General features: G+C 41.5%; 2 protein-coding genes across 4 annotated transcripts in view; both read left to right on the forward strand.

Moving 5' to 3' along the window:
* The window catches only part of clcn5 (chloride channel, voltage-sensitive 5), a 36,910-nt gene extending 20,979 nt beyond the window's left edge, over positions 1–15,931 (forward strand). For 2 of the 3 annotated variants that reach the window (XM_012968564.3, XM_012968566.3), the window contains 10 exons: positions 1,904–2,003; positions 2,676–2,863; positions 7,158–7,280; positions 8,104–8,310; positions 9,167–9,247; positions 10,697–11,239; positions 12,609–12,795; positions 13,353–13,751; positions 14,265–14,481; positions 14,953–15,931. In XM_012968564.3, the coding sequence (XP_012824018.1) occupies positions 1,904–2,003; positions 2,676–2,863; positions 7,158–7,280; positions 8,104–8,310; positions 9,167–9,247; positions 10,697–11,239; positions 12,609–12,795; positions 13,353–13,751; positions 14,265–14,481; positions 14,953–15,043 (2,136 nt within the window). In that variant the 3' untranslated portion in view covers positions 15,044–15,931. 3 annotated transcript variants of the gene reach the window in all.
* A 4,448-nt stretch (positions 15,932–20,379) lies between these two features.
* On the forward strand, positions 20,380–21,315 carry LOC100493210 (cyclin-O protein B). The gene has a single exon (XM_002945558.3). It carries the CDS (start codon positions 20,380–20,382, stop codon positions 21,313–21,315), a length of 936 nt encoding a protein of 311 aa, XP_002945604.1.
* The last annotated feature ends 2,363 nt before the right edge of the window (positions 21,316–23,678 follow it).

Genomic DNA, 23,678 nt, shown 5'->3' on the forward strand with positions numbered 1-23,678 from the left:
TATGCAGTAAGTACTTAAAAAGAATGCCTTTAGACTTACTTTTAATTATGTTGGGTTGAAAACCCCAACATACTGTTCTTCGACTTTGGCTTATTCTTCCGCTTCTTCTTCTTATTATTCTTAGCACCCCACATTTTGTAAACGCTACTCCTCCTACAGTTTTAGGGGTACAACACCCAAACTCCCCACACATCTTCGCCCTATAGCAGAGCAGGTTGCTTATGCTTTTCTAAGCGATCCCGCCCCCCCATCTTTTTGTGGCGCCGCTCCGAACACCCCAATTTTCCCATTGACTTTGACAGGGAAGATTTTCAAACTGCTGCCACTCTTACCGCTTCGAAGCTACACCCCCCAAACTTGAATAACATAATAATGGGGTCACCCAGAATGAAACAGCGACATTTGTTGGATGACCCCAAAGTGGGAGGGGCCAACAACAGCCAATCATATTTTACCCATTGACTTTAATGGGGAAATTAAAACTGCTGCCAATGTTACAGCTTTGAGGCTACACTCCCCAAACTTGAATCACATAATCATAGGGCCAGCCTGAATAAAAATATGATGACTGTTGGATGCCCAAAAGTGGGCGGAGCAGTGAACAGCCAAACAGGTTTTACCTATTGACTTGGCCTGCTCCAACCTGCTGCCATTCTCACAGTAATAACACCAGGTTCCCAAAACTTTGCAGAGTAAGGCACCAGGTAACTGTGGTTTTAGTTTTGAAAAAGTAGGTGGAGCCACCAACAGCCAATCACATTTCACCTATTTACTTTCAATGCTAAAGTGTAAAATGCTCTCACAATTTTTATGCCTGAGTCACCAAACTTGCAAAGTTGATCAGTGGTGGAGTCCAGTTCAAAAATAGGAAAAGTGGGTTGGGCCACTAACAGCCAATCAGATTTCATCCATTGAATTTTATTGGTTTAAATTTAAAATGCTGCCATTCTCACACTATTTATGCCAGGGTGCCCACTGTTTGTCACTGGGTGACTTCCACTCAAGGTTAGAAAAAGTGGCACACCCACCAATCACAATTTACCATTTGACTTTTATTGGTTTAAATTTAAACTGCTGCCGTTCTTTAACTATTAATCCTAGGGTTCCTAAACTTCAGCAGGAACAGGACTGAGAACACACAATCCCTTGCTACACTTCTGTTTATCTTGCTGTTTGGGGCCTATCCAGGCAATGGTCCTTGTAGTTTTAAAAGCAAGATAACTCATTTACCCTGATTCATTGCCACAGAGAGAGCTGAGAGCTGAATAAAGTAAAGAGTACCTCAAATCAGATGAAAACATATTATTTCCAGGCTAGCTTCCCAATAAGCTGTAGCTTTACAGGAAACCTGTATCCTGTTTATATGAACTAAGCTTGTTCTTCTGCAGCATTTATTCCAAATCAACTCTTTTCCTATGTTTATTATGTAGTGTTTTTAACACATTGACTAGTTTTTCTTTATTTTCCCTTAAATAGACTGTAACATATACATGTATCATTTATTCTCTGCACCAAAAACCCCTTTGGGCTTTTATACATGTCCCTATGAGAAGCTGATTTCTTTTGGGAAAAGATTGTAATATGGCAGCTCTTTAAATATAACCTGCATAAGTATGTATGAATGGCTTGGACATGAATAGGGGTTGGCTATGTAAAAAAAAAAAAAAACCCTTCCTATTTTTTCTTGTGAATAAAAAGGAAAACAAAAGCCTAGCCACATTTTAAGCCATAATGTCTTGCTCTGCTGTCTTAATTGACCATGTGACCATCCTACATGACCACAATGTTGGCTGACAGTAGTAAAGTTGTAGTCCAGCAATATCTAAAGGGTCATTGGCTGCCTCTAATGTTATTTATCTTCCCTGAAACTGTTACACCTATTAACTAATCTTTTCTTTCTAAGATTCTAAGCAAGAGTAAAGAGTCCACGTGGGCCCTTCTGCGCAGTATCAGTGATGCCTTTTCTGGATGGATGCTTATGCTGCTCATTGGCCTTACCGCAGGTAAAGGATTGCTGCCAGTGTCAGCCTCTGTAGCAGCTAAAGTCAAGCACAGGCGGAAAGTGGTTACCCCCCAAGCACTGCTCACTTCTGTACATTCACTGTAAATATGGCAGCATTGAGATCTGAGGAAGGTGTGCAGTCAAAGTGACTGTGTAATATCTAGTACTATCAGCACTGAGCATATATTTTTGTGACTTTGATGCAGTCACTGCTTCAAACTGGTGAACAAAAACCCAACATTCTGTTTATATAATTTGTGTGTCAAGTGACTTTCTATTGTTAGAGCAGGGATCCCCAACCTTTTTAAACTGTGAGTCACAATCAAACGTATAAAGAGTTGGAGAGCAAAACAAGCATGAAAAATGTTCCCGGGGTAACAAATAGGGGCTCTGGTTGACAATTTGGCAGCACCTATGTGGACTGGCAGCCTACAGGGGGCTCTATTTGGCATTACACCTGGTTTTTATTGAACCAAAACTTGCCTCCAACCAGGATTTTAAAAATAAGCAAGTGGCTTTGAGGCCACTGAGAGCAACATCCAAGGGACTGGTGAGCAACATGTTGCCCCCGAGTCCCTGGTTGGGGATCACTGAGTTAGAGGAACTCTGTCAGAATAATCTTAACCCTTTCTAGATTCCTGTTATTCACTGGAAATCTCACTTACTGCTGCAGGTTCATTAGCTGGCTTGATTGACATTTCATCACACTGGATGACTGATCTAAAGGAGGGTATCTGTCTGCCTTGGTTCTGGTTTAACCATGAACAGTGCTGTTGGCAGTCTAATAATGTGACTTTTGAAGATCGAAACAACTGTCCGGAATGGAGAAGCTGGTCCCAGCTTGTTCTCGGCAGGTCCGAGGTAAGATTAATCAATAAAGTTCTAAAGCTAGGTATCGTGTGGGGTAGTTATGTGACTGTCAGGGTTCTGTGGATCAAAACATAATCAGGGGAATATACATAAGTGGTGATATTCAGACAAAATAGCCACCAACTGTGGCCTGTTGTACATCCAGAACTGCAAAGCCACATCACCAAATTTGACCATATGACTTCCATTCCCATCACGAATCTTAACATGTGCAGTAGCCCAAGATCACAGTTTGGCTTCCAGTGGGCATGAATTGCTTGTTGATCAGAAAGATGGATGTTGGGAACAAACAAAGTGAGGCCAATGCTGCTGGGCAGCTCTGTAGTTCTGGATATGCTACGGGGGCACAGATACGTTGGGACACATGTCAGTGATATGTTGGGTAGGGGGCTGTGCACTGCTACTAAAACTGAAAATTTTCTGGGGAGGCTTCTCCTTAAAGATGTATATCATATATTCACCCAAAATGCTAATGTTGTCTCATTCTATAAGCAAAGAAAAAATCAAGCAAATGTGAAATAAAAACATGTATTTGTTACCTGTTTTGTGTTGACATAGGGGTGAATGGAGACTGGAGGAGGCAATGCAAAGCTGCGGATGGGTTACACTGAGCTTTACTCCATTTTTTAATAATATTAGGAGAAAATTATGTTAAAAAATACTTATTTTTTTAATTTTTGTCGTTTTAACCACATATTCACAAAAGTGTTTGTAAACTGTCTTTCTTTAACCAAAAAATTAAGTGTCAGTTTAGTCTTTATTTTGTTATTACAGTTATTGTTAATTTCCCAAAATGCATTTTGCTATCATGTAAGTTGAGAGTTATAGTACAGTATCATCTGGAGAGATGCAGATCCCTTAATTTCCTTATACCGATCTTTCACTAAAAATGGAATCATTTTATATTGTCTTGTACTTTAAGTAATGCAGATTGAACCCCCCACCTTATCTCCAGAAGGTACACTCCTCTGTTTAAACACATAAGTAACATCGCTGACTTTCTCTGTATCATTTCATCCCATCCAGGGCTGAGCAGGCTTTCAAAGTATAGAGTATTGGGTTTTATTCCTTTTGTTGTAAAGGGGAAATGATCCACTGTGGTTGCCCCAATGGGTGTTTTATGCTGAGAGTTTCTGTAATGGTGTTTGAAATGAAACCATTATAGCCCTTGGGGAGGGCATTAGGGAGGATAATTAATGAGAGTAATAGTTGTTGAGACTTTAATTCTACTTTAAATAAAGTTTGTATGAGGACATTGTTTGTGCATAGAACATTTCTGTGCATTTATATGCGAGACTGAAAGCTGCCATATTGTTTTCTTGACCGAGGCATTCTGCAAAAGCTTCATTATAACATTGCCATCTGTTTATGGTCTCTAGACAGTGCTGGTGAATTGCTGCATACTGACAATTACCTAACTAATGTGCAATAAGGCATCTTACTTAATTAAGGAGTAAGAAACACAGTGCAGAACAGTTACACTGATATTCTGCGACAAACAACATTACATTGTTGACAGCGATCCATTTCTCAAACAGCTTGCTCATGGATTTTGCTATAATCACTATTATCTGGGGTCCAAACAATGAAATGCCCACTGAGACCCACAAAATTCTTGTTTGGCAGCTGCAGTTGGGTGGTGTCAGATTGACAGTGTGCATCAGCTACAGCGGCTATTAGCATCTTAACTGCAGTACAGCACAACCTGGTGGCTTTGTGTCCTTTAGGGTGAAGACACACGGAGATATTAGTAGCAGTTAGATTTAAATGGCTATTAAACTCCAGAGAATACCCTGCCATAGACAATACTGAGAATAACATCTGCTAAAACACATGTAGAGACAAGAGCATTATTGTGACTATATGAACTGGGCAGCGATGCGTACAGGGTCGGACTGGGCCACCGGGACACTGGGAAAAAAAAGGTGGGCCCCGGTGGCCCAGCCCCAACCCTTGCTGGCGTTCCCCCAGCCAACCATTCCTACCCTGACACTTTAAACGTGTGCGTTAGGGAGGCTCGGCGGGGGGGGTTTGGGGTTAGGGGGTGCGGGGAACGCGGCCGGCGGGGGCACTTGCAAGGCACCTATGAAGATGGGCTTCCTGTAGTTCAGAGCTTTCTGGATAATGGGTTTCCGGATAAGGTATCACATACCTACCACCTTTCAGACCTGTCCTTATAACTTCTAACAAGTCTGTTATGAAGTGGCGAGTCCTAGTTTGTGTGCCTGAAACACAACATCCCTGATCTGAAAGTCTCATCCCCTGGATATGAATCCGTGTAGCTCATTGCTGACTGAGGGATAACAAGCTTTTAGTGACCCTTTCGCTCTGTTTCATGGCAGAGCTTAGTTATCAGAGTAACACTGTCGGGCATTTTACAAGCTGCTCTGGAAACGGCACCATTACCAGTAAATTATGCTGCAATCTGTCTTACATTTCCGTTCAGTATTTCTGCAGAAATCAGACATTGCATAACTAGCTCCCTCGCTTTTTTTTGTGTGTGATTTTTAACAAGGGTAAAGCACTATAAAATGAATTTTCCCATAGCCAGAGGTTTCCTCAGATCTGAATATAAGCTATTTCAAAACCTTAAAGGTCCATACCCCTGGAAGTGCATATATATTATGTAGGCTATGCATGGTTTGTGCATTGTATGGGGCCTCTGGCACACTGTGGGCACATGGGTCTGGGATTTTCAGCAGAAACAGACAAACCCTATACTGTATGAAAATAAACCAAGGGGTAAAGTGGTGGAGAAAATAGATATTTATAAATTAATTTGTGTTGTTTTATAGTTTTCTGGCAAGTTCTTATTTTAATCATACAAGAAATAATAGCTCAGCTAAGTGGTTCCAGCGCTGCAGAGGGAAGTAACCAGAGATATGTGCATGTTTAGAAATGGCCACCTAATCTGCCATATAGGAGCAGCTTGTATTTCATTAATAGCCACAAAGGAAGATATTTAGCCAAAAGGAAGCTATCAGTGTAGTTGGTGAGCATAGTAAGATATTGGCATGGGTAGCCATATCCATGCAGCAGGTATGAAGTGGTATTTATTAAATAAGATGACAATTCTTATTCTTGTGTGGCTATTGTTTAAAGGGTTAACATTTGGAGTTGCCCTTTGTAGTTAGGTCATAGGGTTGCAGTGTCCCTTCCCACAGTCAGCATCCTTAAGCCAGCCAAGCTCATCTTCCTCTGGTGTGATCTCCTCCAGCATAAAGTACAGGTATGAGACCCGTTACCCAGAAACCCGGTATCCAGAAAGCTCCAAATTACGGGAAGGTCATCTCCTACAGACTCTGTTAAGATAAAACAATTTTGAAAATGATTTTTCCCTGTAATAATAAAACAGTACCTTGTTCTTGATCCCAACTAAGATATAATAAATCCTTAATGCTATCAAAGCAATGCTGTTTAGTTTAATTCATGTTTAAATGATTTTCTTAGTAGACTTAAAGGAGACATATTGGATAAATGGGAAAAAAAGGTAATTTTGTAGGCAATTATGAATAATATCCGGTGCTGGTTTCCCTTTGGGCTAAACATTAACCCTATCTGTAACAATGGCCCCTTTATTGGAGCTCCCTATAGATCCTCTCACTTCTCTGTCCGAGTTTGAAATGAAGAGTGGGCGTGTCCTAACTGTCCCTGCCAGAAGCTCAGTAGGAGGGGGAGAGCCAATCACAGCCCTGCAGTCACACAAGCACAGACAGGCTTTAGTTCCCTATCAGGTCAGCCTAGCTGCTGATTGGTTCCTATCCTACAGTGCAGGGTACGGAGGGCCGCCGGCTCCCCAGCTCATCCAGAGAATTCAGCCAGCAGGAAGTGGCACAGATGGGCGGGGCTAGTGGGGTTTGGGGGAATTTCTCAATAAATCAGTCAGAAACACAACTTTTTTAAGCACAATCCTTCTATATCTAGAGGAGTATAATTCCCTGGTACATTCATCATTTTTATAGGATATGTCTCCTTTAAAGCATGGTGTTCCAAATTATGGAAAGATTCCTTATCTGGAAAACCTCAGGTCCCAAACATTCTGGATAATTGGTCCCATACCTGTAGTCTGCATCCTTGAAAATGAAAGCATGTGAAGTTTATTCCCATACGTTGTGTTTTGCCACAGTAGATCGCACTGAAAGCAAATAACCCCAACATTGGATCTCGCTGGAACTCTTCCTTAATTGCACATCAGACTGTGATGAGTGAAACCAACCCTTTAGCCCTTGCTCTCAGTCTGCCATATTTTCATCTCACTTATTTTTAATTATCTATTTTTTGACAGGGAGCGTTTCCATACATTCTAAATTACTTCATGTATGTGTTATGGGCACTGCTTTTCTCGCTGCTTGCTGTTTTGCTGGTCCGTAACTTTGCCCCATATGCCTGCGGTTCAGGGATTCCTGAGGTGAGTAACAATTTATCAGTATGTAGGCTTTATTTGTTTTTTTTTTTAGGTTTGGAAGAACATATAACAACAACAAGGGGGTTAGGGGTTTAGGTGGGCATCAACACGGGTACAGCAGAGACTTGTACAGCATATATACAGTCTTACAACCTGTATGTTGATTTAACATTATATGTAAGTTGATCCGTGTATTATAAACAGTTCAGTTGGACCAGAGGTCGCATGAAGTGAAAACTAATGTTGGGGCATTGGGGGAATCAGTATTTTATTATTATTGCGTTCCTTGCCAAGTGTAAGAGGGTTCTCCACAGAGTACATTGGGAGTTGGTAGGGTCTATCTCGGCTACCACATTTAATAAACATATTTCTAGTAAAAGTATTTTGGGAAAGGCCCACTTTGTCCTGAATAAAGATGTAGTCTTTCTTATTAACTTAACCATGGCATAAGCTGTACCAGAAGTTGGCCTTTAGCTTGGACAGCTGGTTCCTGATGGGTTTTATTTCCATTGTGCTGGAATAAGGAGAAATAGAAAAGCATAAGGTGGGTTTTTTCCACTCTTTCCATACTACATATCCCTGTAATTCCTGCCAGGAAGTGGAGAATGCCATCTCCATAGGGTTAGGCGCCCATAATCGAATAACATTATACCTTTTCAGTGAGTAGGAAGTATCTTTCATGCATTCTTTATGCTATAGGTTATTCCTTTTTAACATGTTACCTAGAAACATATGGTCCATGCTAGTAGAATGATTTTTTTTTTTACTCTATATAGCCTTCAAATATTTCCATATTCTTACAGCTTTTGTGAACCTCTTTCTTCAGATAAAGACAATACTGAGTGGTTTCATTATACGTGGCTATTTGGGCAAGTGGACATTGATTATAAAGACTATGACACTGGTGCTGGCTGTGTCTTCTGGTCTCAGCTTGGGCAAGGAAGGACCTCTCATTCATGTTGCCTGTTGTTGTGGTAACATCCTGTGCCATCTATTCACTAAGTACCGCAAGAATGAGGCCAAAAGGAGAGAGGTGAGACAGGTTTGATCACTTGTGTATCAGATATCATCAGAGTTTGTATGGGATATCATTAACTATACATTAACAAGATTCAGTCTGCTGTAGACTCTTGCTTTGGAATTGAATTCTACTGCAAACAGGAATGAGTTGTTTAGGAAAAGGGAAATGCGCCATAGCATTAGTTGCACAGTTTGGCAGCTGAACAGAAACAGGATTCCACAGGAGCAAAAATAGTCCACAAGGAAATACCTGCTGGTGAAATCCACTAAAAAAAGAAAATAAGCCACAGGGTAGAAAAACGCAGATTTTTAATCAAAAAAAGTTTTATCAAAAATGACCCAGCAAACAAAGCAAATGTTTCCCAGAAAAACAGGTAAAGCCCCCATAGTTTCAAGAGGTACATTTTTGCTGAATGATAGTGGTGATCTTGATTACAGAACCCTCTTTAATACTTACTATACTGACAAAATTAAGGGATAACGACGCAAATGCCACAGGGAGTGCCTACATTTGGCACCCATGGTGATTATATCTTTCCTTTTAATAAAAGCAGCAGTCAAGTGCAGATTCCAAGTAGGCAACAATCACCCTGCTAGGTAACCAGTGGTACATCCCACGTACCTATAGCATAAATAGGAATTGAGGTTAGGGGAGATATGATTACTGCTTCAATTAGCAGCAGTAAGGACTCTAATGTCATAGTTTTCATAGTGACTGAATTATCTGTACATGCAGCTGGATTATTCCTAATGCACACTTTTATAGAATCCAGATAATTCTGAGTTTGCCCTTCAATAAAAATATTTTGCCGATTTGTAACTTATGTGCTTCAGACAATTTGCTAACCACAGTTCTCTTAAAAAACCAGGTGTTGTCAGCTGCAGCCGCTGCTGGGGTGTCAGTAGCTTTTGGTGCTCCCATTGGTGGAGTTCTCTTCAGTCTGGAAGAGGTAAGAAAGTGTTTAGCTATTTTACATTGTTGCTGCAAAACTATAACTTCTTCTTGACAAAGTTTAAGGTCCCCATACACTGGCAGATCCGCTCGCTTGGCGATGTCGGCAAGCGAGCGGATCTTCTCCCGATATCCCCACCTACGGGTGGGCGATATCGGGAGAATCCAGGGTAATTCGATATCGATCGGGCAGGCCCGTCGGAAGTGCCAATACACGGGCTGATTAGCTGCCGAATTGGTCCAAGGCACCGATATCGGCAGCTACTATCGGCCCGTGTATGGGGACCTTGACACTTCAATTTCCAACCACATTTATGGGCAACTCCATAACATTTACTGATATCTGTCCACAGCCTGATCCCCTGGTATTTTAGTTAGACCCATTGTTCAAATTATGTCTAGTCCTGTTCTTGTTGAGCCTACCTTCATGTTTGAACTTAAGGGCTCTGGCACACAGGGAGATTAGTCGCATGCGGCAAAACTCCCTGTTCGCGGGCGACTAATCTCCCCGAGTTGCCTTCCCCCTGCCATCCCACCGGCGAACCAGTAAGTTGCCGGCGGGATGGCAGACGCGGCGGCGCGATTTCGCACAAATCGCCCCGCCACGTCTGCCATCCCGCCGGCGACTTACATGTTCACCGGTGGGATGGCAGGGGGAAGGAAACTCGGGGAGATTAGTCGCCAGCGAACAGGGAGTTTTGCCGTGGGTGACTAATCTCCCACGTCGCCGGTGGGATGGAAGGGGAAGGCAACTCGGGGAGATTAGACTAATCTCCCCGTGTGCCAGAGCCCTAAAAGAAGAAGGAAAGGCTAAATCACTGGCTAAAATCCATTCTTCTGTGTTAGAACTTATTTTTATATTCAAGTCCTCTCCTGTTCATATACCAGATTCTCGTCCAAATCACTCTGGTTGCTAAGGTAATTTGGACCCTTGCAACCAGATAGCTGCTTACCTGATTTTAGCCTTTCCTTCTCTTTTTAGCTATAATTTCCATTTTAAGGTGTTCTTGAACATGACATGCATGCCATACTTAGCACTCCATCAAAATAAGGTTCATCTTTCTCATGCCTTCTTCACTTCCATGGTTATTCTGTCAACATTTAGTGAATGTGTACTTCATGCAGATAAAGATTTAAAAATATCAGATGTACATTATTTTAGCTATGGGTTTCCATTGGTTGAATAAAAATGCAGAAAACAACAGAATGCAGTTATAGTTTTAGGCTTTATTGATACAACAGACATTTATTCAGACTGGCAAGATCTATATTGTTCTCCACCTGTGCTGAGAGTATGAACAGACCCATAGGAACAAGCTGATTATTTTTGTATTCTACTAGGAATGATTAATTTGGAGTAAAATCTGATCAACCTGCATGTGTGACAACTACTTGGCAAAGTATAGGAAAACAATATAACGAATGTCCTTTGAAATCTCATCTGTAGGTCAGCTATTACTTCCCACTGAAAACTTTGTGGAGGTCATTTTTTGCTGCATTGGTAGCAGCCTTTACTCTTCGTTCCATCAACCCCTTTGGGAACAGCCGTCTGGTCCTCTTCTATGTTGAGTTTCATGCACCGTGGCACTTATTGGAGCTCATTCCATTCATTTTATTGGGGATATTTGGGGGATTATGGGGTGCCTTTTTCATCCGAGGCAACATTGCCTGGTGCCAGAGACGGAAAACCACCAAACTTGGCCGCTATCCAGTGGCAGAAGTCCTTGTGGTGACGGCTATTACAGCAGTGCTGGCTTTTCCCAATGATTACACCAGAATGAGCTCTAGTGAAATGATATCTGAGCTTTTCAATGACTGTGGCCTTCTTGACTCGTCCAAGCTATGTGATTACGTTAATGATTACAATAACACAAAGGGGGGGAACCTCCCTGACCGCGCAGCAGGAAATGGAGTCTACACAGCAATGTGGCAACTGTCCCTGGCGTTGATCTTCAAAGCTGTTATCACCATTTTCACATTTGGCATGAAGGTAAGGGCATATGATTGCAATGCAGTTTCCACTACACTGGTTAAAGTTAACTTTTAGGATGTTGCAGTATGACCAGTTCTAAGCAACTTTTCAATTGGTCTTCATTATATTTTTTATAGTTTTTAAATGATTTGCCTTGTAACTCTTTCCAGCTCTCAAATGGGGGTCACCGACCCCAGCAGCCTAAAACCTATTCCTCTGTGAGGCTACAGTTTTCTATTGTTAGAACTTATTTTTCTAATCAAATCCTCTCCTATTCATATACCAGATTCTCGTCCAAATCACTCTGGTTGCTAAGGTAATTTGGACCCTTGCAACCAGATAGCTGCTGAAATGCCAAACTGGAGAAAAATTAAAAAACTATAAATAATAAAAAATGAAGACCAATTGCAAATTGTCTCAGAATACTACCCTCTACATTATACTTAAAGTTAACTCAAAGATGGACAACCCCTTCAATATAGTTGTAGCCAGTTATATCATTAGAACACAAGGCAAGAGTTAACTGTGCCAGCTGCAGTGGAGACATCGGGATAATATATTGCACCAAAAGCAGCTGTCCAGAAAAAGTTGTTTTAGTTTGGGTTATTCCCCTGATAATCATATTTTAAAATCAATGTTTGATTTACTACGTGCACTGACTAGCACAATAGCCAGAGCTTTGGTTTTAATAAACACTTGGCACTTTAGGAACACAATCTGTTAGTATATTTATGGCTTGCATGCAAACTATGTAAATTATACTTTCCAAGGTGTCGGCAGAAATTGGATCTGTCCTTATTTATGTACCACCTGAATGGAAGCCACGTTTGCATCATGTATTCATTCAAGGTGCCAATAATAAAGGCCAAGTAAACCTTAATAATACAACTTATATATTACAAATGTGTTTTTTAATACTGCATTACATTAGTTAATATTCCATTTGTTATAGTTTTAACTCTAGTTAATGCAAGCTTAGACATTAGTAGATAAAACTGCAGCCCCCCTATGCTTATTAGAAGAGAGCACCTTTCAATGCTAGGGTCCAGGGGTTGATTCTGAAATGGGGAAATTAATTGGCTCTGGATGACATTTTCCCCTGTGTGTACATGCATAGTAGGGATCTTACTCTATTAGCTCCACTGGGGCAGGGACTGCTGTAAATGATGATCCGTTGCTGTTAAGTGTCACAGAAAATATTAAACCCTGTAAATAAAGGTAACCAATAAATACACAAGAATATGGACCTCTCCAATAATTGTGTCTGAATTGTCACCTAGTGTCTATGCATTTATGTGTTTATAAGGGCACCTGAGACATTGCTGATAGAGGGCAAGTAATGAGACTGGTATGGAAATGATAGTTATCCTTTGTTATTTAAATATAGGTACCGTCAGGCCTTTTCATCCCAAGCATGGCTGTTGGCGCTATAATGGGAAGGCTTTTGGGGGTTGCCATGGAACAGCTCTCCTTCTACCATCATGACTGGCTGATCTTCAGAGGATGGTGCAACCAAGGAGCAGACTGTATTACCCCTGGTCTCTATGCCATGGTTGGAGCAGCTGCCTGCCTAGGTAACTGGCCCATGTTAATGTAGCAAATGAAGCTTTTGGCCCTGTTTAAAGACATTGATTTATCAGGCTGTCTATGGTCTTTGGGTCACAAGTCTTCAGTTTTAAAGTAAACTGAGGTGAGAACCTTACTGTATATGACTCTTGTTCAATGAGGACAAATTGTTATCTGTAGCAATCAAGTAATAAGCAATGACTTTTCTGAAAAAGATGCTGTCCGTATGGCAGTATATGTAAAACCTGTATATATCATTCAGCATTATTGGTGCCTTCCTAGATGTGTAAGCTACCCCTGCCATGTGCACTAATGCCGTACCCAATTCTGAGAGACTCCACCTCTTTTGGTTCCACTCTTTTTAGCATCGCACAACTCCTATTGCCCCTGTCCCATCTTTTTTTGAAACCTGTTGCTAGCATGAAATTTAAAATGAGCATATATTTTTCAGAAAGCAATAACATCTTTAAGCTTCAACAAGAGAGTTTAGCACAATTTAATCCTTAATTTGTTTTTCTATAAGAGTATGGGGATCCAAGCATATTAATAGCATTTCTTTCTCCAGGTGGCGCCACACGTATGACTGTCTCACTTGTGGTTATCATGTTTGAGTTAACCGGTGGGCTGGAATACATTGTACCACTGATGGCCGCCGCAATGACCAGCAAGTGGGTGGCAGACGCTTTGGGGCGGGAGAGTATCTATGATGCCCACATCCATTTAAATGGTTACCCATTCCTGGAGGCAAAGGAGGAGTTCAGCCATAAAACACTGGCCATGGATGTCATGCGTCCCCGGCGCAACGACCCTATATTGACAGTCATTACCCAAGACAGTATGACGGTGGAGGACATCGAGGCCATTATAAATGAAACAACCTACAGTGGCTTCCCAATTGTCATTTCTAGAGAATCCCAAAGACTGGTTGGCTTTGTACTGAGACGAGACCTAATTATATCTGTCGGTAAGTGTTTCGGCTTCAAAGCTGTAAAAATACTTTCTGCTCTTCGCCTCAGTGTGTGGTAATGAATTTTAATTTGCCATAGACTGAACAGTATTGGGGTGCACAAATGCTGTGTGTCAGGTAGCCTGTCAGGGGGGATTTATTTTCTTTGAGTATATACATGTTTCTAAATCTAAAGCTATTAGCCCATGCATGGGGCCGTACCGATATACTGCATGTCATGTTAGAAAATCCCATCAGAGGAAGACTACATTGGCCCATGGGAGCCAATTATGATTCAAGTCATTGGCCTCGGGCCAAATAAATGGGTCAAGTAGCCCCATAGTTTTATGAAGGTATCGCTGGTAATATGTTTATAATGAAAAACCCATAGAGCAGAAATGTTTATAGTACAACTCACTCTGACAGACAATAACCATCACCCACATCCAATTGCAGGTTGGCTTAAGATAAATACACAGTTGGACTTGGTTGTTACCTGACCAATCTAATTTTTATTTTCTTTCTATTCAGAGAGCGCCCGGAAAAAGCAAGAAGGGATAGTGAGCACATCGCAGATTTACTTTACAGAACACACCCCACCCCAACCACCGACCGCTCCGCCCAGCCTAAAACTCAGGGCAATTATGGACTTAAGCCCTTTCACAATAACAGACCAGACGCCTATGGAGATTGTGGTGGATATTTTCCGTAAGCTTGGTCTACGGCAGTGCCTTGTGACACACAATGGGTAAGGCAGGAAAAGCAAAATAATTGAAGTGAAAATTGGGAATGTGAGGGAGGAGCTTAAGAAGGGCTTTTTAATTGGGTGACAAGTAAAGAATCATAATGCTAAAGCCTTCACAGAAAATTAATGTGATCTGAACCCCCAGAATTAGCAGTACTGGAGAAACTGCAAGTCAGTATGACCCTTTTAGAAGCTAGGTGGTCAGAGCACCCTTTTCCATTTCTTGAATTGGGAACACACTGCCCTATAGCAGATACTGGTATTGTCATTACTTTGAATGCCCATTATATAAATTCCATAAATTTCTTGGTTTTAATGGTACTGCTATGTTTAAAAAGTTACCTGGAGGTCGCCCTGTATTTAATGATATTACAGTATATATAATATCCCATACTGTGTTACTGGTGTTTGTTCTTGAAAGCAAAATGTGCCACGCAGTTCTGGGCACTAACTTTTCGCTTCTCTTCCCCACAGGAGATTGCTTGGCATAATAACAAAGAAAGACGTCCTAAAGCATATAGCACAGATGGCCAATCAAGATCCGGACTCTATATTATTTAACTGAACCGATCACTAAAATAACACAAACTATAGACCCTGTTGAAGCCATATTCAGTGTCATTGTACGGTGCGTGTTGCACCTACATACTGTGAAGAGGTGCCTCGCGTCATGAAGTGGAGTGACTGAAGCTTTGGTGGTCGACTCACAAAAATGAAGTTAAAAAAAAAATGCTCTCCTTGCAGGTCACTTCAAAGATGGCTGCCACCATCGTTCCTTTTGCCACAGCCAATTTGGCGCATTTATGTGTCCTTTCAACTGTGGTTCAGTGGACACGCCTGTGGAGTGGAATATACGCATAGCTGCAAAGTTGCAAGCACATTTCTGAAGGAAATTGCACCTTTAATTATAGAGAAGAATAAATTATATATTTAAGTACACACATTTCCTGTCTTAAAAGGTCAGCGATTGGTGGTGTACGGTATAGTCAAAGCGTAAGCGTTTACAGAGTTTATCATGGGCCTGGAAATAAATGACACGTTTCAATACACACACTCATTTCTAACTTGAAAAAAGCAGTTATGGTGATAACAGAAATAATGAAATTTAATACTTTATGTTGGGGATTTACTAAGTACAGAAAATTTGCACATACACTAATCAATAGTGTGCCCACCTTGTATTGTCAATATTATATCTATCACATTTAAGACGCATGATTCTGAGATAATGTGTGTGTATGTGTGTATATATATCTCATGGCTAGAGAACATATTTATCCCTTTGGCGATTTTTTTTAGTTAGAGATTCAGTTGGCAATCCTTACCACTGACCTACATAGAATACTGTACAAAAATCTCTATTTAAAAAAAAAAAAAAAAAGACAACATTTGGTTATTATTTTATATAGGATAATGTCCCTCATGCTGTAATTTATAAAGATATTATAAGTCACTAAGGACATATTGCCATTGGTGTCTGTCTGGATTCAGTTGTATCCCCCTTATTATTATTATTAGTTCCACAAAATTGAGAAACATTACTCTTGAATCCCTACTAAGATATTGAGGCTAAGCCGGGGTTAAGTGCAACGCCTAAGGCACTCATTTCAAGATTGAGAAATGTAGAACTAATTAAATGCATTGAGTCAACATGAGTTGAGTCTGAGTGGGCAGGTTGCATGATTCTGGCCCACAGTACTTATCCTGCATGCTGAGCCCCCAGGTTGTTGGTTGCCCAGTGCAGATTATAGTACTGCCTGTGGAGCCATGGAAGGGAACCTGATTCTGTAGAAAGAAATCTACAGTAGGTTCACTGTTACAGATGCAATAGTTTCTAAAGGTGGCCACACTCGGGCAGATTAAAGCTGCTGATGGTGCGAGTTGGTAGCTTATTAGCCCATGTATGGGGCCCTCAGACAGGCCTGCCGACCGATATCTGCCCCATAATAAGCTGGATGTCAATCGCACAGGTTGTAAAAATCCCATTGGGGCAAGGAGTGCCTTATCCCCACAGCCTGCTTCCCACCCAAGGGCCAAACAATTGGATCAATCTGGTATCGCCTACCAAATGCCACCTTAAGCTCCCATAGCAGTTCACTAAAGTGCTAGGAGAGCTTATTGGCTAATGCAGTGCCTCTTTACCATTATAACCTTTATGAAAGGGGTGGTTCACCTTCAAAATAACTTTCAAGTATGTTATAAAATGACCTGTTAGCATTTTTTCAACTGGTCTTCATTTTTATTTTTATAGTTTTTGCATTATTTGCCTTCTGACTCCAGCTTTTAAATGGGGGTCACAGACCCTGGTAGCCCATAAAGTGTTGCTCTATGAGGCTACAATTTTAGGGTTATTGTTATTTTTTGGTACTTATCTTTCTGTTCAGGTCCTCGCCTCTACGTTTTCCAGTTTCACATTAAAGCCACTACCTGGTTGCTAGGGTAAGTTGGACCCTAGCAACCAGATAGCTGCTTAAATTCCAGTTGAACTAAGGGCTAAATAATGACAAACTCAAAAATAAAAAATGAAGACCAATTGCAAATTGTCTAAGAATGTCACACTCTGCATCATACTAAAAGATGAAGATGAACAACCCCTTCAAAGATTAACAAGATAATCTGAGATAAGTACATGGGTGGACAGGACACACAATGCCCATATTGACCTTTATATAAATGCACTTACAGGATACAAATATCCAGTACAGATGAGTTGATATAGATTAGCTTAAGGAGATTAGTCGCCAATGGTAGCAGAGATTTATCGATGGCGACTAATCTGCTCAAAAAGCCTTTCCACCAGCAATAAAGGGAAGGGCTGCAGTCAACTTCACACAGCTTGGAATACTGAAGCGATGGGTAAGGCGATTCCCTTTATTGCTGGTGGAAAGGCATTTTGGGTAGATTAGTTGCCCGCAGTAGCAGAGATTCATTAAGTGCTACTAATCTCCCCATGGGGCATTAACCTAACTTGTAATATACAGTAGAGACATGGCCCATTGTGCAGGGCATAGGTATCAGTCATACAGGCTAGGGCAGCCGCAACAAGTAGCTCTGTGTGTCATTGCCTTTAATATATACACCCCAGCATGGGAGGAATGGGGCAGGCCCACCCCCAGGTAGGAGGCAGGTGGTCTTTATCCCTTGGGTATTCAGTTACCAGGCTAGTAAGAACAAACTGGGCCAGTTTCCCCTGACACATTTTTTTAATCTCATTTATTCCAGCTGCATAGTATGCCTATTAGAAATAAGCATACTATACCTAGTATCACTCTTTAGAAATAGCATGTAAGGGTATGAATTACATGATGTTGCATAGTAAAATGCAATACTTGTAATTTATATAGAGTATAGTGTACCTGCTGCTGAAAATATAGAAGGATAAGTTACCGAGGAGTTTCACAGCCCATATACAGCACCTATGCCTTTATGAAATGTCAGGGCCTCATTTATTTGTAAGACAGTGCTCTTGAAATCTTATTTTATCCTTTCCCTGGTTGAATGATCGTCTCTGATAATTGCCTTGAATGTGCCCTCCACTAGCAACCAATGCATTACCTACATCCCTGAGGTTTATTTTCATGTTAGTGTGTGCAGCTAGATTCCTAGCAACTAGTTGTGTGACCTCTGTAAGACGTGGGGTTCCTTGGGGCCATTTACAAACTTACAACACCCCCTACTGCTGGATATTGGAATTGCTTGAGACAATGGGCAATTTTCTTATAATAAAAGCGCTATTGTGAATTTTTAGGCAAGAATACATGAAATTCACCTGCAACAAGAGGCCATTTGATGCTGCACTTTAAAGGGGTGGTTCACTTTCAGGTTAAATTTTATTATCTTAATGAATGTTCTTCTTAGAAAGTTTTCAGTTGGTTTACATATTTTTTTATAGTTTTTGAATTATTTGCCTTCCTCTTTTGCCTTTTTCCAACTTTCAAATGGGGGGGGGGGGGGGGGTCACTGATCCCAGCAGCCACAAACTATTGCTCTGTGAGGCTACAATTTTTTTTTAATATTTGTTACTTTTTAAAACTTATCTTTCGGTTTAGTCCCTTCTCTATTCATATTTCTCTTCCTCTTTCAAACCGCTATCTGGTTGCTAGGTTAAATTGGACTGCTGCTGATGCTGAAATGTCAAACTGTAAAGCTACTGAGCAAAAAGCTAAAGAATTCAAAACCAAGACCAATTGCAAATTGGCTCAGAATAGCACTCTCTACATCATACTAAAAGTTAATTTGGAGGTGACCAACCCCTTTAAGAATGTAAATTGCCATTATCTGTAAATCCTACATCTATCCATTAACAAACAGATCACATTGTCTGGACAGGTTTTTGCCCGTTTTGGTTGCCCCAGTGGTTAGGCCAATTAGATTTATTTGAACAAACTGGGCCAGCAGCTTGTTTACATGAGTTATTATACTCTGGACAAATGTCATTGATGGATCAATTTTTCCTATTAGCAGTGGCTTTTTCACATACAGAGTGGGGAGTCTGCTGCCAGTGCAGCCAGCATCAGGCCAGGTATGAGCCCTTTGCATAGCTCTTAAAGCATCTTAGTGGGAGCGGCACAATCCTCTTGTTTGTTATACGACAGTTGTTATAGGGGAAAGAATTGCCAAGTCTGTTTTAATTGCATGGTGTGAGAAAAACCATACAGGTAAAATTCCAAAGGGGGAAAATGGTCATGGCCTATGTATCCATATATATACATTTTATATACACACCTACATTTTTTTCTATAATGATTTTGGTACTTCAAATTAAAAAAAGTGTATTTTTCTAATCATTTATGGGCCTAGATTTGTTATTATTGATAAGCTATGCATACATGTTTTTTTCTGCCACAAAAACCATAATCCAAACTCTTTCTAGGCCGGGTCCTTTTGATCCTGCCGCACTGTATGTTGCCGGTAGACAAGGGGAAAAGACTATGGTTCAAAGTTTCACTTTCATCGATGGTGCCCGCACCATTGTACTGCTATGCCAAAAGATTATTTGTTTTTTTGTGGGTTACTGCACTGGTACAGGTTTGCCCACTGTTAATAAATGAGCCTTACTGAGATTTTCTGTGGCCATATAAAGGCAAAAGGCTGCAGGTCATACAGGGCAGGGAACACTGAGCAGCACTGTGATTAAAGCTTTCCCCAGTACTGTAAATTATATAAGATATTAGATGTCACAGAGCAGCCGTGGGCTTTACATTTCAGTGAACAGGGGACTTCCTGTGTAAAATCACTGGCAAATACAGGAGGAGCCACTCAAACCCTTACATGGCGGAACACTGAAGGGCACGTATAACCTTTTGTCACCCTCACCATGTAGGCAATAATGAATAAGATATAGTGCCTGATTTTTATGGGAGCTACAAAGGGCTGTTAACTTTAAAAATGACACATTTATTGGGGCTCCCTATAGAAACTCCCTGCTCTGCATCTCTTATAATTGAGCAATGGGCACCTCCTAACGGTCCAAGCTCAGAGACACAGTAGGATGCAGGGGAAGCCAATCACAGCTCTGCTGCCTTCACCCAGGGAAATATATACTGCAGTCCCCTGTCAGGTCCACCTGCTGATTGCTGTGCAAAGTGCCTCAGGCTGTCCTATGCAGCCAGGGAAAGCAAATACAAATACATTATGAGAGATATCTTGTCAAGTTAGGGGAACTTTTGGCAATTGGCCCAGTTGTATCATTTTCTGTATCTCACAAAACACTTTTACAAAAGAAATGGTGAGTACTGACAGAGACAAGCTATAGGTTTGAACTGGACATGGGCACCTAATGGTTTCTGCTGGCCCAGCCAATCAGAATGCAGCAGAGGTGACTTAATGCGTAACGGATGACCAGTACCAACAGTCTTACGAGACAGTTGGAGAGGAGAGACAGAGAGAGAGAGAGAGAATATGGAGACTTCAAAGGAAAAAAAGCGAAGACGACGGAGCGACGGAGAAGAACATCTATTTGATGCCCCTGAGTGCAGCCATGATCCTAAAAGGGTCAAGCACCAGGGTGATCGACGTGGGACCCGCAGACCATCAGCTGGGAAGCCAGCACCTAGAAATGAGCCATGGCACACCTTGGCTCACATGGGCAATGCCCTACAGACCTTCAAGGAGTATGGGAAAGACAGCTACCTATACAGCAGGGGCCTTGAAGAGAAATTTATGGCGGTGAACTTCCTACAACATCAGCCAGAAATCACCTCGGCATCATGGTATGAGTTCACCAGCCGTCTTATTTGTATCCACAGACACCTGCGCTTGGACTTTCGCTCCCTGTGCCTGACCGCCAACCTTCTGGAGCGGTTTCTTGCCTGCGCTGATCCCATCAAGACCACCGACCTGAATAGAGTGGGAGCCACTTGCTTCAATATAGCCTGCAAGTTAGCGGAGAAAAGGAACCAAAGAAGACCGAAGCACCAAAAGCTGTTTGATGACACCTTAACACTGAAGGAAATGTCCCGGCTAGAGAGAAACATCATCCGGAAATTGAAGTTTCGACTGGAGGCGCCCACCATGGACTACTTTATGGAGCACTTCACCCTCCTGAGAGTAGCCAGTCAGAAGGACTCGCCAAAAGCAGCCATTGCACTGACGGCAGCTAGAGGCATTGCAGCACTGAGCCTGACACACCATCAGGACTTTTACACTTATGCACCATCTGTTATGGCTCTGTGCTGCCTCAAAGTAGCCGACAAATTCCATCCTTCAGGCAAAGCTGTCAAGGTGGATCCTGCTGACTATCCAGACCATCTAATAGAGGAGTGGCTTTTTAATACAGAATATTTGCTTTTCTCACTGGAAAAGATGTTTTTCTTGCCTATACTTTCTGCCCTATAAAAATTGCTGCTTCTTGCCAATATTATTAACAGTTATATGTTATGTCACTGGCAGCGGCACCTTTCCTGCACCCAAACCATCCAGCAGTGAATGCAGTGCACTTAAATGTCTCATTTATCATCACTCAGAGCTCAAATAGCTGTCATACCAGGCAACTAAGTTTGTGAGAAATTGGGGAATCTACCCCTCCCATAATATATAGAATTGGTCACAGCTTCTGGGGAAAGGTTTGTGCGGGCTGGTACTGTCTGTGCTATCCTCTGCAGTGACCTGCACCCTGTTTGAGGTATTTACAAACTCTTGTTCTTCCATTTACACGGAGCAAAATCTTCCTTAGAACCCCCTCTTGTAAGTTGCTTGGCCCCATCTTAACTCTTTCAGGTTCTGCTTGTGTTTAATTTGTACAGGCAATGATAATCATAGGTATAATAAGGCCCTGTGCTTCAGAAAGGGCAACAAGCCGACTTAGGTCAGGGCCCGCTGGGAACATTTCTGGCAGACTAGTCAAATTCTATAAGTTTCAGAACATTTCCTGAGCCCCCACTCTTTAATTACAATCGAATAGGTCAGGTGAAAACTTCAAGCTTTTTGGATGGTGAGGCCCATTTACTAAAAGACTAAAAGAGGGCCAACAGAACACAATCACTGTAACCAATAGCAACTGTATACAATACATTTACACATTACTTGTAGAGATGTAGCGAACTGTTCGCCGGAGAACTAATTCGCACGAAAATCGGGTGTTCGCAAGTTCGCAAGTTCGCGAACTTTTAGTGATGTTCGCAATTTTGGGTTCGCCTTAGCTGGAGCCAAATTTTGACCTCTCACCCCAGAGCCAGCAGATACATGGCAGCCAATCAGGCAGCTCTCCCTCCTGGACCACCCCCGGACCACTCCCTTCCATATATAAACCGAAGCCCAGCAGCCATTTTACATTCTGCCTGTGTGTGCTTGATGAGTTAGCATAGGGAGAGAGCTGTGCAGGGGTTTGAGGGACAGTTTAGGTAGCTTTGCTGACTAGTAATCTACTTTCTACTGCTCTGTATGTAGCTGCTGGGGACAGCTGTCCTTCTGATCTCATCTGCTGTAACCCAATAGTCCTTGTAAGGACTGCTTTTATTTTCTGATTACTGATTACAACAACGTATTTTTCAGAGAAATTTTTGCCCTTGATCCCCCTCCTGCATGCCACTGTCCAGGTCGTGGCACTCTTTAAACAACTTTAAAATCAGTTTTCTGGCCATAAATTGCTTTTCTAGGTTTCAAAGTTCGCCTTCTCATTGAAGTCTATGGGGTTCGCAAAGTTCGCAAAAGTTCGCACTTTTTGGCAGAAGTTCGCAAACGGGTTAGCAAACTTTTTTTGTGAGGTTCGCTACATCCCTAATTACTTGTACTGGAGCGGTCCATTTGCTATAGTACAAATAAGACAAATATCTACTTGGTTGCTGTGAAACAAAACTATTTTTTAGTGTGAGTGAAATGTATAGCCCACTCCAGATACCTTGTGCTTTGGTTTAAACAAAAAATACTTTACTCTGGAGCGCCCTCCTCTGTCCAGACTTCCCAGATGAGGTCTTATGGGGTAAAATAATATATTAAAAAAATATATATAGATATATAGCGTAATACAGTAATATGATATTAATAATCCCCCCTCTAAACGTGTTTGTATCTAAAACAAATCTTGTGAACACCACTACTAAATTTACTTCACTTTTCTGTGAAAACACATAAATACAATCCACCGCAAATTGTTTAAAGTTCGTGTCTATTTAAATAAGTGAATTTCCGTATTTCACACACTTCCATGACTTCCTTTTATCCTTAACCAATTGCGCATATACTTACAGACCGACACTATGGTCTTGGAGCTTGTAACAAATTCCCTCTTGGTAGAACTATAACTGCCAGCTTCTCTTTTTCCACTTTCTCCTGCTGCTGGACAAATATACAACGGACATGTGTAAAATCCTAAAACTTTGTTCTAAAACATATTAAAAGTTTAAACTCACGAACGCCATAAAAATTGCGCCCATCGGGAGTCCTTTTATAAACAGCGTCGGATCCTTGCTTGCTTATCAGTCTCTTTATGTGATCTGCAAATAGAATCAGTTAACATGTGCTTACACAGTGAAAATAGCTTCTTGCAGCCCCAGGTGCACGCTGTACCCACTGCCTGGGCAGATAAATTCAGCCTTTGGCACTTAGTAAGATTCACATTTTTCAAAACAACCGGAGTGCTGCTGTTTTCTTCATTTATGTGATCTGCAGGGCTCGCTTCGATCCCGGCTTGCAAATCTGTCTGTTCGCGTTCTCCCTTTGGCGTCTCTCTCCAGCTCTATGAAAGGAGGTTATTTAAACCG

This window comes from Xenopus tropicalis, chromosome 8, assembly GCF_000004195.4.
Source record: "Xenopus tropicalis strain Nigerian chromosome 8, UCB_Xtro_10.0, whole genome shotgun sequence".
Classification (NCBI taxonomy): Eukaryota; Metazoa; Chordata; class Amphibia; order Anura; family Pipidae; genus Xenopus; species Xenopus tropicalis.